At 37.4% G+C, this 19,543-nt stretch overlaps 1 protein-coding gene across 1 annotated transcript in view; it reads right to left on the bottom strand.

Annotated features, from left to right (window-relative positions):
* The window catches only part of CACNA1E (calcium voltage-gated channel subunit alpha1 E), a 334,730-nt gene that overhangs the window by 63,569 nt on the left and 251,618 nt on the right, over positions 1-19,543 (bottom strand). The window contains exons 22-26 of the mRNA XM_058178755.1: positions 17,759-17,930; positions 16,328-16,457; positions 9,398-9,457; positions 7,154-7,260; positions 4,853-4,864 (exon numbers count right to left, since the gene is read on the bottom strand). Of these exons, the coding sequence (XP_058034738.1) occupies positions 4,853-4,864; positions 7,154-7,260; positions 9,398-9,457; positions 16,328-16,457; positions 17,759-17,930 (481 nt within the window). The remainder of the gene's footprint in view (positions 1-4,852; positions 4,865-7,153; positions 7,261-9,397; positions 9,458-16,327; positions 16,458-17,758; positions 17,931-19,543) is intronic.

The following is a 19,543-nucleotide window of genomic DNA, read 5'->3' as shown; positions in this document are numbered from 1 at the left end:
GTGTTTTGTGTGTGTGTGTGTGTGTGTGTGTGTGTGTGTTTTGTGGGAAAAGGTTCAAAATCAGCCACAGGGCTTGTTTTTATCTGCAGATAAGCTCTGAAGACAATTGCCAACCTCCCTCTATAGGGATTACTTAAGAAGATATATGGTTTGTGAATTTTAGTTGCATATAATCTTAAGTTGCTTTATGAGATGAAGATCCTTACATAGAAGCATTTAAAAAAAACACATTTCTGTAATGAATAGAATAGAATAGAATAGAATAGAATAGAATAGAATAGAATAGAATAGAATAGAATAACAGAGTTGGAAGGGAGTTTGGAGGTCTTCTAGTCCAACCCCCTGCTTAGGCAGAAAACCCTATACCATTTCAAACAAATGGTTATCCAATCTCTTTTTAAAAACTTCCAGTGTTGGAGCATTTACAACTTCTGAAGGCAAGTTGTTCCACTGATTAATTGTTCCAACTGTCAGGAAATTTCTCCTTAGTTCTAAGTTGCTTCTCTCTTTGATTAGTTTCCACCTATTGCTTCTTGTCCTACCCTCAGGTGCTTTGGAGCTTGACTCCCTCTTCTTTGTGGCAGCCCTTGAGATATTGGAACACTGTTATCATATCTCCCCTAGTCTTTCTTTTCATTAAGCTAGACTTACCCAGTTCCAGCAACTGTTCTTTATATGTTTCAGCCTCCAGTCCCCTAATCATCTTTGTTGCTCTTCTCTGCACTCTTTCTAGAGTCTCAACATCTTTTTTTACATCATGGCAATCAAAACTGGATGCAGTATTCCAAGTGTGGCCTTACCAAGCGATTATAAAGTTGTATTACCTCTTCATGTGATCTTGATTCTAGCCCTCTGTTTATGCAGCCTAGAACTGTGTTGGCTTATATAAACTTCACCTATCCTTCTACTCTCAAAATGATAGGGAGAGAGTCAAAGTTGAGGGGTGGTGGTGGAGAGTGACATGGCATTAAAAGCATCCTTTCTTTCTGACCCATATTATCTTCACTATTTCTTTATTCTCTTTTTTTATCTGTTTTGGCCCATTGATAAGCAAACACCAGCTATGGTCTTCCCCAGTTTGTTATAGGTCTATAAAGTTGTAGTAATGTGCACTGCACCTGTACAGGAACACTTTACACAAAACTACCACGTTTCCCCGAAAATAAGACCGTGTCTTATATTTTTCTGAACCCTGAAATAAGCGCTTGGCCTTATTGCCATATGCTCAAAAGCCTGACTGGGCTTATTATCAGGGGATGTCTTATTTTGGGGGAAACAGGGTATACCTTTTCAAAACTCTGTGGAAATGAAAATCCTCTTTTTTGATGGCGTATACAGAGCCAACATGCTTTCTAGACAGCTTGTATGTCTTCCAAATATAAATGAGAACGATTATGAATTTCTAGTGAAAAACATTTGAAATGTTGACCACTAATCACATTATTATATAGCTTATGTCTCTCTTACACATACACAGATCTCACTATTTTTCAGCATTATGTAACCTACAAAATATTTCTATCATTTATGGCAATATGTCATGACTTCACACAACAACAGCTTTTAATGATCTTGGGAAATGAGTCACAATCTTACAATCAGACTTAGATGCTAGGCAAAAAAGCAAATTATGACTTTTCTTCCAGCTTTCATAGAGTTCACATTTGCTAAGGATAGTGTCAGTGGGGTAAGGATCAGATACCCTGCCTTGGTTTTAAATTGAAAACCACACAGTTGCTCAGTAAAGTCACAGATGGCAATCCTAAACCATCTCTCAGAGTGGTTTGGTATCAGGGGGCACCAAAACAATCAAAAGGCTGTCAACAACAGATTGGCGAGGGAGAAATGAAAGTGGAGAAACATCTATCTCTCTACCGTTCCGACTTTTTAAAAATAAGTCTTTCTGACATCATAATCATTGGTTTGAATTTCCCTCAGAGCTGTGAGTTAGATGAAAGACTAGAGCCTGGACCTTTGAAACTCTCTCTTCTGCTTTTTCCTGATGCTGAAGTTCCCAACATCAGAAAAATCAGCCTCAGAGACTGTCACTAGAAAGTGGAGTTCTACATCTATTATAAGATTGCAGCTTTAATGAATCATGACTTGCTGTATTGTTGAAGCTTAATATTATATCCATCAAAGACTGCATTTGAAATTGAGAGGTTAGAAATGGAGATCCTTGTTCTTTAAAGCAGCCAGATCTGGCACTGATCCCTGACACAGTGCTGAAGTAGCTGAAAGTTGAACTACTGCCTGCTTGTCTTCCTTAACTCTGTAAGTTCCCCTCAGTTGCCGCTAAGCAGCATTTGCTGTTGCCTTTGTGCCAGCAGCTTTTCTATGAGAAAATTGTCCTGAGTTGCCTTTGAAACTGGCCATCCTCTTTGCTTCTTCCTCATCAATGAAGCATACTACAGTCCCTGTCTAGGAAAGGGCTTTTACAACACAGTGAGGTAAGGAAGGATGATCATTTTGCAGAGTGAGATTGGCAGCACATAAATTAAATAAAGATTACAAAGCCTTATTCTAAAGTTTAAACAATGGCAAGAAATTTTAATTTTTAAGAACTTAGCTATAAGATTATTAGCCAGATCAATGAAAACCCTTCATTTTAGATGTAACAGAATGCTTATTCCTTATTTTTATATAAACATATACACACAGAAATACACATACACACATATATACACACACATATACATACAAACAAGAACTACCTTTTTGTTTTTGTGTTCATCAAAGTTCCATTCTTAAATCAAGCCATCCATCCAGGATGCATCAGGCTTACTTTTATATATTCTAAGTATTTGGATGCTAATGCTGATTGGGCTGCCTTTACCTAAGTTAATTTGGGAACTTTGTTTATAGTTCAGATTTTGAAGTATGTGTTTCGTATATTGACTTGATTTGACTTCAAGGGAGTACACAGTAGATAAACCCCATAATGAAACGAACAAACAGACAGACAGACAATGGCATCTTGGTAGATAATAACTCAAGTAGTACCTCATTCAGCCATGCCTCATAAGGTCCTTTTGTACCCAAGACTGGCACAAGAATTTGGGTGTCTGAGCATTGTAGTAGTAGCTGGAGGAGGAGTAGCTCCATCCAAAGAAAGCGGCATATTAAATGTATTCAAAGGAGAGTGGTTTTTTTTTTGCACAAGGCAGAAAGTACTTCATTTCTTTGACAGTAAAAATATCACGTTAACCAATACATAACTAATGAACTGTGGCCTATGCCGTTCTATTCCCTTGATGTAATGTAAGCGGTGTTCTGTTTTTATCTCATTTCAGCTATGATGTTGTGAGTAGCAACTTTTCACACTCCTCCATGAAATGATTTTGAAACTTCTTTTGACACTTTGCCAGAAATAGCAGGAAATTGATTTCTTTCAAACAACTTGACAAACTCAGTCTTTGGTGCAGAGTCAATATACTGTAGGCTGAAATGTATGTATAGGATGCTTTGTAATTGTACCTAATCTCATGGGAAGCACAGATTGGAAATAGGACTTGTCTCGGAAAACTTTGTGAGAGGCTAGTTGCATGGCACCTTCTTCTAGTGCTAACCCAAGCAGCCTTTCTGATAGCAATGTAACAGACAGATAAGCAAACCAAATTCTTCCATTCAAGGCCCATTTCCCTCACTTGGGTCCCCCCCAAAGATAAACAAGAAAAATAATTACCCCAAAGCATTCCTGTGAGTAAAGGCCCAGATGTACAGTCACAAAGCCAGATCGATAGACAGGTGGAAAGAAAACAGAAAAGATCAGGAAATGGGCCATCAGCAGAGAGCAAAGGAACAAGGAGACTGTTGGAAGAAGATTTGCATCTGAAAAGAGCAATAACCTCATCTCACAGCCTTGATATCCTGGCATTCCATTAATTTTTCCATCCCAGAACCCACCTTCCTTCTCTCATTTGTAGTTTAGTTAACAAGAGTCATTCCAGATATTATATTTTTATTGTTACATACATGTTTAAAATGCTTAATGTGATGGTGACAAACATGTGTTTACAAGCCCAAATGTACACATGCATTCATCAGGAGGAGTGACTGGCTGTTATGCCTTGATTTTCAAAGCAGCAGTTGCTACTTGGCAGCATTAATTAGTAAAACAAACAGACAGACAGACAATGGCATCTTGGTAGATAATAACTCAAGTAGTACCTCATTCAGCCATGCCTCATAAGGTCCTTTTGTACCCAAGACTGGCACAAGAATTTGGGTGTCTGAGCATTGTAGTAGTAGCTGGAGGAGTAGTAGCTCCATCCAAAGAAAGCGGCATATTAAATGTATTCAAAGGAGAGTGGTTTTTTTTTTGCACAAGGCAGAAAGTACTTCATTTCTTTGACAGTAAAAATATCACGTTAACCAATACATAACTAATGAACTGTGGCCTATGCCGTTCTATTCCCTTGATGTAATGTAAGCGGTGTTCTGTTTTTATCTCATTTCAGCTATGATGTTGTGAGTAGCAACTTTTCACACTCCTCCATGAAATGATTTTGAAACTTCTTTTGACACTTTGCCAGAAATAGCAGGAAATTGATTTCTTTCAAACAGCTTGACAAACTCAGTCTTTGGTGCAGAGTCAATATACTGTAGGCTGAAATGTATGTATAGGATGCTTTGTAATTGTACCTAATCTCATGGGAAGCACAGATTGGAAATAGGACTTGTCTCGGAAAACTTTGTGAGAGGCTAGTTGCATGGCACCTTCTTCTAGTGCTAACCCAAGCAGCCTTTCTGATAGCAATGTAACAGACAGATAAGCAAACCAAATTCTTCCATTCAAGGCCCATTTCCCTCACTTGGGTCCCCCCCAAAGATAAACAAGAAAAATAATTACCCCAAAGCATTCCTGTGAGTAAAGGCCCAGATGTACAGTCACAAAGCCAGATCGATAGACAGGTGGAAAGAAAACAGAAAAGATCAGGAAATGGGCCATCAGCAGAGAGCAAAGGAACAAGGAGACTGTTGGAAGAAGATTTGCATCTGAAAAGAGCAATAACCTCATCTCACAGCCTTGATATCCTGGCATTCCATTAATTTTTCCATCCCAGAACCCACCTTCCTTCTCTCATTTGTAGTTTAGTTAACAAGAGTCATTCCAGATATTATATTTTTATTGTTACATACATGTTTAAAATGCTTAATGTGATGGTGACAAACATGTGTTTACAAGCCCAAATGTACACATGCATTCATCAGGAGGAGTGACTGGCTGTTATGCCTTGATTTTCAAAGCAGCAGTTGCTACTTGGCAGCATTAATTAGTAAAAACAAACAAACAACAACTGCAGGAAACCCTAATCTCTCTAATTAAGTTCAATTTGGCCCCAAGTGACAGGTGAAACAATCGTTAGCATCTTTCCAAGTGGAAAATTATTTTAGGCACCTTGGTGCAATTATGAGGTTGAATACAGGGCAGTCAACAGGAAACATGCTGGTTACCATTTGTTCAAACTACATGGCATAGTAGTTCAGATTTGCAGACAAGGACAATTAACACATGTGGAACCCCTTGAAAGAAAGTGACTCTGGGAAGAAATGTTCAAGTAATTTCTTTGATCCAAACTGACCCTTCTTGAAAATCAGCTATCAGGGTTTTATTATATGCTTTACAATGCTCTCCAATTTAGATCTATGGATTTAAAGTTGTTTAGTTTCTGTGATTTTCACTCAAGGTACCCAAAGCACTGGCTTCTATAGAAAGGATCATAACATAGAATTCTCCAAGTCTTACAAAATGTCAGTCCTAAGGGATTCTTGAAAATAAACCATGAAGCTCAAACATATTTTGAAGAATTTAGTAGTAAACCTCTATACCAGAAGCAAAAAAGATAGGAAGTTATTTAGATTGATTGGTTCTTTTAAAATCAGAGGCACAACTCCAGAGAACCAGAGAAAGAAATCGCTGCACATTTCTTGAATAATTCTGATAAACATCTGTACTTATACCCAAAGACTGGGGACAGTCTAGGGGAAAGAGTCAGAGAGTTTTAGTTCAGAGGTCAATTCATCTCTAAGAAATTAGTGATTACTGAAGGCCAAAATTGTGTTAATTTTGTACTTCTTTTGTTTTTGTGTGCTAACAATTAATATATTTCACTTCTTCTTACAAGCTTGGTGATAGTTTAGTCTTTTATGAATGTACCAGATTGTGCACGAAGATAGTTCCTTTCTTTCAAATCTCTTGAGATAATTATTTTTTCCTGAGATATTCTTTGGGCTCTGTAAAACATGGAGCCTGGGGAACATTTTAATAAGTCAGTACTGTCTTGTGATCTTTTCTTTTCTTCTGTTCCATAGTGTTTGATTCTTCAAGATTGCCAAAACAAGTCCATGCAGTATTCTTGACAAGGTTTTTCAGAAGTTTTAAATATTTTAAACTTTTTTTTAGTTTAACCTACTTGTCATATGCTGTGTATTACAAACTGGGTAGTTCTATACTTACCTCACACAATACTTCATACGGTATTAATATTTTAAAAATTTAAAATTAAAATGTGATTTTATAGGTTTCTCTTCTTTACATTTTCCTTTTCTTTATCTCTTGTGATATGAGTCAGTCTCTCAAAAAAGGAGTGAGACTATCCAGTGTCCCCTCAAAAGATAGTTAATGGCAAATAGAATCCCAAACCTCTACTCCAAACCAGTAATATGAAGACCCAGAAAACTATAAAAAGCATTTTAAAAAGTTTGATAACCCTAAAAGATGGAATTCGTGTGTATTCTGTGTTGTTGTATTGTGAACTGAATGATTTTTATGATTTTGAAGCTCACACTGTATGTTCAGTTATACTCATTGTAATATAGAGAAAATAAGTCTAGAAGTTAGGCAAAATTATGGGTCAATCAAGATTATTATTTTCTTCATATATCTGCACTACTTTGTCTGCACTTATACCTTCTTACCATCCACCCCTTCAGTTAGAATTCTCTTAATCACATAAATTATATTTCCTCATGTTTAATCATTATAAAAAAGTCTGTGACTGATGGCTAAACCAGCAAGGGTAACAAGCATGCTATTTTAAGTGATATGATGTTTTTTTGAAGTAGCAGCCAATGAAATTTTGAGCGTTGGTAGCATGGTTCTCATGTATGTAAAATGATCTGAACCCAGCCAAAAAATGCAAGTACTTACGCCAAGGCAAAGGCCATCAGTGCTCCAACAACCACTATGAAATCCAGGATGTTCCAAAGATCCCGAAAATAAGAGCCATCTTGCAGTATTAATCCCTGATCAATCATCTAAAGAAAGGTAAGGGCAAGTTCTTATACTTTATACTTATAAGAATAGAAGAATAGAATAACCTAAGCTCCAGTTTCTGATTATGAGCTCTTTATATTCAAATCTCATTACAAAGCCTGCAGTAAGCCTATATTCAAATACATATGGACAAAGATAATTCACTTAAGGCTTAAGAGATATTTTCAGTTACTGGTGGGGTTTCGGGAGATGGATGTAGCAATAAAATTACTTATAATTTCATTTTAAAATTAGTAAATAAAAAAACGCCATCAAAGGTTAATTCTGTCAAATTTGTTTTGCATCACAGTACAGCTGAATCAGCAGGGGTATCGCCAGAAGAGGGCATGTCAGATTGACCAAACTGAAATTGGGGCACTGTAACACAAATCACACTTCTTTTTTTATATGTGTTACAACATCGTATGCATGCCTAAAAAAAGGAATGAGTTTGGATTGCCTTTCTTTGACACAAGCAGCAGGATAAAAGGAATAAAAAGATTAGTTTGGGTAAGTCTGTTGTGATGCTAGAACTTGTCTAACTAGTTTATGCTAAATAAGTGCCCAAGAAGTGAGAGCTAGTGATTCTTTTTAGTTATATGACAAAATGAAAAAGCAGACTGGGGCAAATTCATATAAAATCTATTTATAACTGTTTATAAGACATGATTATCAAAATGGAAATGAAATCTGCTCAGCTAACTACCGAACATCAGCTCCTGAAAAGGAGGCCTCTTTGTTGTCCCACAGAAGGCTTATTCACACCATACAAAATCTATTACTTGAACAATACAAGTACTGTGTGAATTGGTTAAGGTGTTGGACTGAAAAGACTCAGATTCAAGTCTAGAAAAGCTCAAAGGGTGATTCTTTCAGCCCAGTAACTATTATTTTGCTCAGCTGACTCACTGGATTGTTTTGACAAAAAACTAGGGGAGAAAGTGCTGGGTACACTGCCTTGAGCCCCTGGAGAAAAAGTGAAAGGTAACTTAAATAACACAAATTAACAGAATACAAAAGTTTCTTAAACAATCATTATAGAACCAAAAAGGCTCAGTGCCTTTGAGTTCTATTATAATTTATTTGGGGGGGAAAATCAGAAGGACAATTTTGCTTCCTAGCGCTGTGTCTTCTTTTAGAAACTTTGTTCAGTAGGAGTGACATTTGAGAAGTGATAGAGACGTGCAAAAAGTTATGCTAAAAAAAGTCCCATTTTCTCTTTTTGCTTAAGAAACTGTTTTATATTCTGTTCCTATAGAGGCCAACACCTGCCACCCACAAAAAGGAAGTTACCGTGTTTGTCAATATAAACTGAGATTGCACTAACATCTCAGCTACTGCTACTCCCATATTGAATGATGTTGGCAGACTCGGTTAACTGCTGAAAAAATTAGCTTGGTCTTGGATAATTCTACTTTTTTAATACAAAACTTTTCACTGTAATTTTATTATCATTGTTGTTGTTGTCGTCGTCGTCATTTGTAGCACTCTGCAATACTTTAGTGTGTTCTGTGCATAATTTTCTGACATACCAAAAACTGGAAGAGATGAGGGAGAGAATCAGAAATAACCAAGGAAAGCTGAAGAAAAGGGATGGCCAAATTGTGGAATGAAAATGCTTTTGACATGAATTAATTGCGATCACAAAATTTCCCAGCAGGAAAGAGAAATTTCTAGAGCAGCTTCTCTAAACTGGTGTCTTTCAGAGGTAATGGATTGCAATTCCCAGAATTCCTACGGTATTTTGTTGAAAAAGTTGTAATAAGTCTTAAAAGCCATCCCAGCTGACTTCCTAAAAGATCAGAGCTCCTTCATTTATTGAAGTTTCAAAAATATTTAATAATATATTAAATCATGTATTAAAAATATATAGTAACAATCCTGCAAAAACCTCTCAGGGTCCAGCAAGTGGCAGTCTAAGGAAAATTCAAGTATGACTTTAACTACAAGGCACTGAAGGAAGAAAATCATCAAAGGAGAAATTACTCTCAGAAAATGTTGGATCTTAATTAATCTAGCCATTCTAAAGAATTTATTTGGAAGATCCATTTTCTTGAAAAGAGATGATAAAGCTCTATGAATATGAAACTGTCCATTATCTTCCAGTTGACTCAGGAAAACACTTCCCTTCTCACTTACCTTAATAACCATCTCAAAGGTGAAGACTCCAGTGAAAACATAGTCAAAATACCTCAGAACCTGCAAAGATGGAAACAATGGAACAGTGTGGAATAAGAAAGTATTGTCACATTGCAGAATAAAATTGGAGGCATATAAATTGAATAAATAATTATACAACAACCTTATTCTGAAGTTTAAACTATGACAAGGAATGTTAAGAACTTAGCTATAACATTACAAGCCAGTTCAGTGAAAACCCTCCTTTTTAGACGTAACAGAATACTAAAACCAATGTCTTTAACATGACCTAGCAAACGGGTTTAGCACACTTAACTGTTTTGTTTTGAAAGGACATTCTCATTAATAACACATATGTTTAACATGTGTTACGTTATGACTTTTGAAATGAATAATGTCCAGAATGCAATTCATTAGAATATCTCCTCCATGCCCCTTCCCTGCCATGGAATGCAGGCTAAGGCTACCTGAAATCCTTGGTTTAAGGCTAAAACAAGAAGAGACTGGTGGCAATAAGTTTTTTTAAAATGGGAGGAAAAGGTGGGAGGAAAAAATGAAACCTAGCTTTCTCCTGTTTTAATAATACAAATACTTGGAGGTGATTATACCAAGAAAGTGAGCAGTATTAATACTGTATCTGCTGCTACCCACATTATCAAATGTAAACTGCTGTCAAAAATGATAGTAATATCGCAGAACCTGCTTTAGAAGTTAGCAACTTCAGCTGTCAGCTTGGACGACAATTTGAGGGGACCTTGGTACTTGCTGAGCTTGCTTGCTTTCTTGCAGCGACAGTCAGATTTTATTTATTTATTTATTTTATTATTTATTTGTCACAACAGTATATATAAGCATAAGTATGTAATACATACATACTTACATAACTATACGACATATAAGCATAAACACAGTATAATCATAAGTATGTAATAACTATATGAAATTGGATACAATCAAAGGGAACATTAGGACAGGGACAGTAGGCACGCTGGTGCTCTTATGCATGCCCCTTACAGACTTCTTAGGAATGGGATGAGGTCAATAGTAGACAGTTTTTGGTTGAAGCTTTGGGGATTTTGGGAAGAGACCACAGAGTCTGCATTCCAGGCATTAACAATTCTGTTACTGAAGTCATATATTCTGCAATCAAGATTGGAGTGGTTCACATAAATGCCCCAACGCTGGAAATTTTTAAGAAAATGTTGGATAACCATCTGTCTGAGATGGTGTAGGGTTTCCTGCCTGGGCAGGGGGTTGGACTAGAAGGCCTCCAAGGTCCCTTCCAACTCTGTTGTTATTATTATGATTACATTAAGCTTAAATCTATTGTGTGCACATGTATTGTTGTGATTGAAGCTGAAATAGTCTTGTCTGGTGGCATAAGGTATTTTGTTGTAATCAGAGGATGGAGAACTCTTCTTGTAAAATATTTCTGGACATATTTTTATATAGATTTGGGTAATGAAACGTTTGCAAGAAAGCAACCAAGCTCAGAGAGCACCAAGGACCTTTCATTTCAACCATGAGCTATAAATATTCTCCTTTATTGGGACAACAATTTCTACAATCTGGCTGTACCTTAAGCTTTGTGTATTTTCTGTTATGTCTGCTCTGATCTGTTTTCTGTCTGCCACTGGCATTTTGCCATAGCAGCAAAATGATGTTATTTGCTAAATCAGACTAAAAGACCACACAGTCCAGTGTTCTCTTTTTGCAAGGAGCAGCCAGATGCTTGCAGAAAGCACATGAGCAGGATCTGAATGCCACTGCACCCTCCTGCTCATGTTCCAACGTTTGGGATTCAGAGGCATGTTTCCACCTACGTCCTGGCACACTCTTTGGCACCATCCTGCAGTTATTACTGTGGAGCTCTCACACAGGCATTAGCTGGAACTGCTGAAAATGTAGCCTACACAAGCAATGTGCATATTCTTTGAAGGCCCCATTTTCCTCAAACTGAGAAATGCAGCTGTTTTAAAAAGTCTGGTTCTCCCTGTGTCTAGGTACAGAAAATCTAAAAGCCGGTATTTTAGAAATCAGTAGTGCTGTGCCTTCCCAATTTCTACATAAAACAACTGGCAATAACAGTAACATACCTCTTCCAAGTTAATTTGCCACTCACACTGGTTAATTAATTACTGCCTTTCGGGACTAGAGAAATCCATTCATCAAACTGGAGATTGGAAACTAAGAGCAAGCATTAATGGCCTCAGCAATTCAAAGTGCAAAATGAGGCAAGTCAGATGTTCTAAACTCCTGCAGCACAGAAAGTATAAATAACCACACTTCCCTCCCCTGCCCATTTTAAATTCTATTTCCTATTCTTGCTTTTTTAGTTCTCTTTCTTTCCTTTCCATAAATTCTTAATGTGTTCTTCTGAATAGTTTGAGTGAATTTCTTTCTTACTAAGTTCTTGTTTTCTCCTGATTCAAGAGCAAAGTGGGGGTCATTTTATACACATCTACCCAAAGGAGTGGAGCAGAAGTGTCAAACTCAATTTCATTGAGGCTGCATCAGGGTGGTGTTTGACCTGTGGGGGGGGGGGATGTGACCAGGGTAGGCATGGCCAGGTCGACATCACTCATGTGCTCTGCCAGTGAAAACGGAGGTCAGGAGGGCCATGCGCAGCCCTCCCAAACATCATTTTTGCTGGCAGACACACCATGGGCCAGTCCTTCACTGGGCCATATCTAAGAACCCCTGGGCAGAATGCGGCCCGCAAGCCTTGAGTTTGACACCCCTGGAGTGAAGCATCAGCACATACGCTGCCAGCATCCTGCTTCCTGTAAGATGGTATTGGGTAAAACTCTCAGATATTAATTATGGTTAGTGGGTCATTGCTTGATAGTGTGGGCAACCAGAAAGCCAGTCCTTGTCTAATCCCAACCATCTTCTATGCTTTTCACTTCCATGCTTGCTTCTTCCTATCCTCCACCTGGTTTTAACAACTATGAAGTATTGTTTGTCAATTTCATTCTTTCTACAGCTGTTAATAACATTCTTGTCCATTAATGTCTCAGTATGAAGTTTGTATGGTCGCTCAAAGTGACTTATGGAGATAGGTTGCTATATAAAATAAATGACCAAATGCATGCTTTACCTTTTTATTGGTCAGTTTTTATGTCTATGGATTTCAGCAAGGTATTTAAATAGGTTGCTGGTACATGTGACTGTTCCAAATCTTAATTCCCATGGTTAATTCCCATTGACCTACGCAAGGGTCCTCTTTGTAGATTTTAGTTCAGCATTCAATCATTCCAGACATTCTTTTATCTAAGCTAAACCAGCTAGCAGTACCTGAAAACACTTGTAAATAAGCTTCATAACAGACAGGAAGCAGCAGGTGAAGCTAAGCATAATCACATCAGATATCTGTACAATTAGCTCAGGGCCCCCACAAGCTGTGTGCTCTCTCCACTTCTCTCTGTATACCAATGACTGCATCTCAAATGATCCATCTGTTAAACTACTGAAGTTCACAGATGACACAACAGTGATCGGTCTCATCTAAGACAATGATGAATCCGCATACAGACGGGAGGTTGAACAACTAGCCTTTGGTGCGACCAGAACAATCTGGAACTGAACGCACTCAAAACCATAGAAATGGTGGTGGACTTTAGGAGAAACCCTCCCATACTACCACCTCTTACAATGTTAGATAATACAGTATCAACAGTAGAGACCTTCAAATTTCTAGGTTCTACCATATCTCATGACCTAAACTGGACACCTAACATCAAAAAACATCATCAAAAAAGGACAACAAAGAATGTTCTTTCTGCGCCAACTCAGAAAGCTCAAACTGCCCGAGGAGTTGCTGATACAGTTCTACAGATGAATTATTGAGTCTGTCATCTGCACCTCTATAACTTTCTGGTTTGGTTCTGCAACCCAACAAGACAGACATAGAGGATAATTAGAACTGCAGAAAAAACAATTAATACCAACCTGCCTTCTATTGAAGACCTATATACTGCACGAGTCAAAAAGAGAGCTGTGAAAATATTTACAGACCCCTTGCATCCGGGACATAAAACAACGCTATAGAGCACTGCACACCAGAACAACTAGGCACAAGAACAGTTTTTTCCCCAATGCCATCACTCTGCTAAATAAATAATTCCCTCAACACTGTCAAACTAGTCTGCATTACTATTAATCTTCTCATCGTTCCTATAATCCATCTCCTCCCATTTATGACTGAATGACTGTAATCTTGTTGGTGGTATCCTTAAGATTTATATTGATTGTTTCCTAATATGATTTGATTGCTTATTTGTTCCCTATGGCTATCATTAAGTGTTGTACCTTATGATTCTTGACGAATATATCTTTTCTTTTATGTACACTGAGAGCATATGCACCAAGACAAATTCCTTGTGTGTCCAATCACACTTGGTCAATAAAGAATTCTATTCCTATTCTATTCTATTCTATTCTATTCTATTCTATTCTATTCTATTCTATTCTATTCTATTCTATTCTATTCTATTAAGCTATCATAGGCAAGAACACTGAAATGACAACTTTCACTATCGGGAAGCAAGTAACTACTTGGGGAAAGAAGTGACTATGACTAGCTTTAGCTATAGAATAACATCCTGGGGAATACATCACTCTTCACCATTGATTAAATAAGCTTCTACCCCTCTTATTATGAACTGAAATTAAACAATTGATAGAATCTTGTGCTACAATTTGTCGTGATCTAAAATACTCAAAAATCCAGATTAGGAAATTGGATGTTTGATTCTTCCTACCCATTACAATTAAACAAATTCAAATAGGACAAAGTCTCTTCTCTTCTCTTCTCTTCTCTTCTCTTCTCTCTCTCTCTCTCTCTCTCTCTCTCTCTCTCTCTCTCTCTCTCTCTCTCTCTCTCTCTCTCTCTCTCTCTCTCTCTCTCTCTCTCTCTCTCTCATATGCAATGGAGAATTCAAACATGTAAGACCCAATCAAATCCAAAATAGCCAGAGAACCAGAAGCATCGCAGCAAGTCTGGCTGGAAAATAGTGGGCTCCAATGAGCCTTGCAAAAATCCAGCCAGACAAACCGTTGTCAGTGGATCTTCGGACCAGAACCATCTTGGAGGGACGGCGAAGAAGGAGAGCACCTCAGACAACTAAAAGGAACAGGCAAGTTCCTTGAAGTGTTGGAGGCAGCTCTCTGAACTGGTGGTGGGGGTGGCAACCATTAAAATGACTGCTCTGAAGCTGGGCCAACCAGACTAAGATTTGTGCAGGAGCGATGTTTGAATGGAGTATTGCTACCAGGTGAGTGATTAGCCAACTCACAGGTAAAAAGAAATTTTTTAAAAGCTTAAAAAAGGTCCCGATGCGGAAATAAGTGGCTAATTGGCACTTGGGAATTTTAATTGGAGGGAAAAGAACAACGAGGAAGTCAAAGGACTGAAGTCCAAAAAAGAAAACTTTCTACCTGGAGTTAAAATTGGATTTGGAGAAATTAAAAATAATACAGGAAAAAAAAAACCGAAAGGCTTCAGGGGAAAAGATACAATAAATAAAAATAAGGAGAAGAAGGAGAAGAAGAAGAGGAAGAGGAAGAAGAAGAAGAAGAAGAAGTAGAGGAGGAGGAGGAGGAGGAGGAGGAGGAGGAGGAGGAGAGAATGGAATAAAGGGAGAAAAATATTAAGAAGTGGAATTTTGGAGACGCCAAAAGAAAATGGTTAAAAGGGGAAGAATAATGGAGAGAAGGAAGGGAAATAAAGCATTTATTAGTTGATTTAAGGGAACTGTGTTAATAGTAGAAATTGTATGTAAGAAGCAAACAAGATGAAGTATATTGTTTATTGTAAAATGAATCAGCAGATGTAATATGAAATGTAATTTGGTTTAACTATGAAAATAACTGAAATTAAGATATAAAGTTGAAAGGTTAGTGAATGATGAAATAAAACAATTGATGTTTGAATAAAAATTAGGAATTAATTAATAAGAGATGGAAGGTTAACTAAGTTAAAAAGTTTCAATGTAAAAATGGAATAAGATGAAATACATTGTTAATAATCAAAAAATGAGATGGGGATTTTGAGAAATATATTCAATAAATGAAGAAAAAATCGGGGTTGCTTGGATACCATTTTGGAAAATATTGCATTCAAAATGAATACAATTATGGAGAGAGAATGGAAAGAGGATAGAAGGAGGGGAGAAGAGAGGAAGGAGAGAGAGGAACAGAAGAAAGGGAAAAGGAGAGGAAGAAACGGAGGGGAAACGAGTAGAAGAGAAGGTTAGAAAGGGAGGAAGGAAGGAGGAGTGGGGGAAAGGAAGGGGAAGGAGAGAAGGAGAAGGAGAGGAGGAAAGAAGAAAGTAGAAAAGAATAGAAGAAGGGAGGGAAGGGAAATAGAGGAAAAGGAGAAGAAGGGTTGTTCTAAAATAAGGGAGATGGAATGGTAGAAGGGCAACCCTGAGTATACTCAAACTTATTAGCATGAAGAACAAACTAATATGAAAGTTAAAAGAGAATATATATGATTAACAATGGATAAGATAAGATAACTAATTGAAATAATATTAAGAAATTAGGATTTGAGGGTGGATGGTGATACTTTTTATATAATAAGTATAGAAATATTAAGATAAGATAAAAAAGTAGGGAAAAAGAATAATTTGGCAGAAAATGAAACTATATAAAATGTATTTGGTTATGATAAGTTGTATAAGATATGATTCAGTCATATGATTACTCTGTTCATAAAATATGTATGTGAAAGAAAAAAATCAATAAAACTTGATTTAAAAAAATAAAAATCTAAAATAGCCAGCAAGAGATGAAACGTGTATATTTTCTGAGCCTGTGTTTAGCTTTGCAGTGAATTATAAAGTAGATGCAGATGCAGAACATGAATCCAGGTACACTAAGACCTTAGAGCAAAACAGAATTGTCAAGTAATTACTGAATAATTACTTTATTTCTCTCTGAGTTGGTCAGGACAGGATCTTCTGCTGCCAAGGCGATGCTACTTGCTGCAATCACAAGAAGGATACACATCTCAAAGTAGCGCAGATTGACAACGTAGTGGCAAGCTCTTCGGATTCTGTCAAAGAAACCACAAACCCATGCAACAGCCACAGCATTAAACAGAATTCTGATAGTTTAAAATGGAGGCATTTATATAGCAGTTGTACTATCTCTCTAGTCTTATAGCAATCCTATAAGCCAGAAGTGGACAACTTCTTCTACCTCTCGAGATGATAGCTAAATTAAAATATATATATATATAAACAAATCTGACATTAAAGAAGTACTATAAATCTCTTAATTCTACATTAGCAGTTTAATAATAATAATAATAATAGTGATCCATGATACGAAATCCAGCATAGTTATCTCGTTTGCTGTGTATGCTCTCATTTTGTGTAAATAAAATAATAATAATAATAACAACAACAACAACAACAACAACAACAACAACAACAACAACAATAATAATAATAATAATAATAGAAATCTATATCAACTACATAGAGCCTTTGGTCAGATGTAAGTGGTCTGTTTGAACAAGAATGGAAATAGGGTGATAAAAGATGGTGTCACAAAGTCAACTTTTTGTTATGGTACAAATTCCGCAACAGGATCCTCTAAAGATATAGACTAGTTGATCTCTATCTAAAAGTGTGAAATAGATGGAATTCTCGTTTTGTTTTTCTCCCTATGAAACAATTTCTCTCATATAATCCTTTTTATTAAAATAGTATGGCTGGTGAAAGCTAGCCAGTATCTTCATCATCCAAGTATGACTTGTTAAGAAATCTACTGAGTTTAGCCAGTTAGATAATTCTGATTTGTTAGATAAAATCCGGAGCATCTGGCATGATACTCTTTCTTGGTTGGGTGTGGCAGTTAATGTCCTCCCAAAAGCCAACTTTCTATTATCCTTCAAATTCTATAACCTGTGGATGTTGTTGGGAAATAAGGGGGGGGGGGAAGCTGCCACAACATAGAGGGGAGGGAGGTTTTTCCTTTGTAGCTGAGAAGGAATCCTTTTCATTTTCCATTATGTTTCTCTTCTACCTTTAGTGAACCCTTGCTGTGGGATCTCCTGCAGGGGTTTCTATGAAGTGATTTACAGTAGGTGCACAATCAATTTATGCAGCTTGTGATTCAGATGTTTTGGCCTATGACTCATATAATTCTATGCACCCTGGAGTTTGCTGTATATAATAGATACCCCTAATGGGTAGCTATGGGGCAATTTATTTGTCTGTGGCATTAGTAAACTTCCTGTTTGGAACATGTGATCACATTTTTTTTAAAAAAAAACCCCACAGTTCTCTGAAATAGACCAATGTATTAAGCAATTCCAGAAAGAAAGAAAACTAATAGAATATATCTCACGGGTTTGTGGTGCTGAAAATAAACATGGAGCTGTGGGGCACCATTGGTTTGCCTGTCTCAGAGCTCTTCTCCTTTTTTCGCTTTTTATTCTTCTTTTCTGCCTCCACCTCCTCCTCTTCCTTAGTTTCTGCCTCCTTCAGTGGACTGGCCTCTCCATCTGTCTTGTTGCTAACTGCAAAATGAACAAATCTTGTTAGTCCTTTGCCTAGGAAGAAGAATGCAGTGAATGAGCATTTGATAGCAGGGCCTCCAGAAAATAGAAAAGAATTACATCAGAGAGGGAGGGAGGGAGGGAGGGAGGGAGAGACCTTACTAAAGGTAAGAAAGGAATGACAAAAGCAGATAGAATGCCCAATACTACATATGTGAATAAATATGAAAAGAATAGATGGCCTTGTAGGGATAGAAGACTCATTACACAAAAGAAGTAACTCATGCTGAAAAACTGAAAAGTTCAATCCTGAGTAGAAGGAATATGTGCATACAGTTTTTACAAAGATTACATCCTGCACACTAGCAATTCAAATTATGGGCCAAGAAAAGTAAATTCTGCAAACTGTAATTTGCATATTTTAACCTTCAACTGTCACTGTTTTATATAACTTATTTTTATACTTGTAATTCAATGGGAGAGACAGGAGCACTGCAATGGAATAAAGAGCTACCCCCGACCCTTTGTCATCTTGTAGATGCATTGCCCTGTTGAAACATGTGCAGAACGTACAATTCTCCATTCGTCCCTGACCAGGTGCAAAAAAAATATATGAATATCTGGTTCATCCTATGTGTTGTGTGATAAGTTAACATTTGGTAAATCACCATCGTTCTTCATCTATTTGAGTGCAAGGGCTAGAACCAGTGGTGAGATTCAAATAATTTAACAACCGGTTCTCTGCCCTAATAATTTCTTCCAACAACCAGTTCTCCAAACTGCTCAGAAAGTTAACAACCGGTTCTCCCGAAGTGGTGCAAACGGGCTGAATCCCAGCACTGGCTAGAACTATGGCTCTTTTTAAAAATAAAAATGGAGACTTTCAGAATTGTGCGCCCTTTAGTACATTCTAGACTAGTTTAGTACTTCAGGCAAATCATCGCATGTACCTAATCCTGTCTACTATTTATTTCTACAGCTGCTGCAGTGCAAATCCAACACCTCTGGAATTGCACTAGGGATTTGAACCGCTGAACTGCCGAGCTATTGATCGAAATGTCCGCAGTTCAGCAGTTCAAATCCCTAGTGCCACATAATGGGGTGAGCTCCAGTTACTTGTCCGAGCTTCTGTCAACCTAGCAGTTTGAAAGCATGTAAAAAATGCAAGCAGAAAAATAGTCATGCCGGCCACATGACCATGGAGACGTCTTTGGACAGCGCTGGCTCTTCGGCTTTGAAATGGAGATGAGCACCACCCCCTAGAGTTGGGAACGACTAGCACATATGTGCGAGGGGCACCATTACCTTTACCTAACCCTGTCTACTATTATTTCCACACTGCTGCAGTGCAAATCCAACACCTCTGGAATTGCAGTTTAAAGATATCATTTCTGCCAAGAAAAGCATGCCATTAATTGCTATTTTATATTCTCAACACCTGGCTATGTAACTATTTAGATGGAGATCAAAAGAGAGGAGGATGGGGAGAGGGCATAAGAGGGTGCCTGCCAAACAGAAGAGACTGAGGTATTTTTGCAATAGTTTTGTATAATAAATATCCAGATTTCATAGGGTGTTTTTAATTGTAAAGACACAGAAAAGCACTTCGTAGCCTTTTTCAAAGGTCAGACTGA

This window comes from Ahaetulla prasina, chromosome 3 (genome assembly GCF_028640845.1).
Source record: "Ahaetulla prasina isolate Xishuangbanna chromosome 3, ASM2864084v1, whole genome shotgun sequence".
Taxonomy (NCBI): domain Eukaryota; kingdom Metazoa; phylum Chordata; class Lepidosauria; order Squamata; family Colubridae; genus Ahaetulla; species Ahaetulla prasina.
This window is presented reverse-complemented; position numbering and strand designations above follow the sequence as displayed.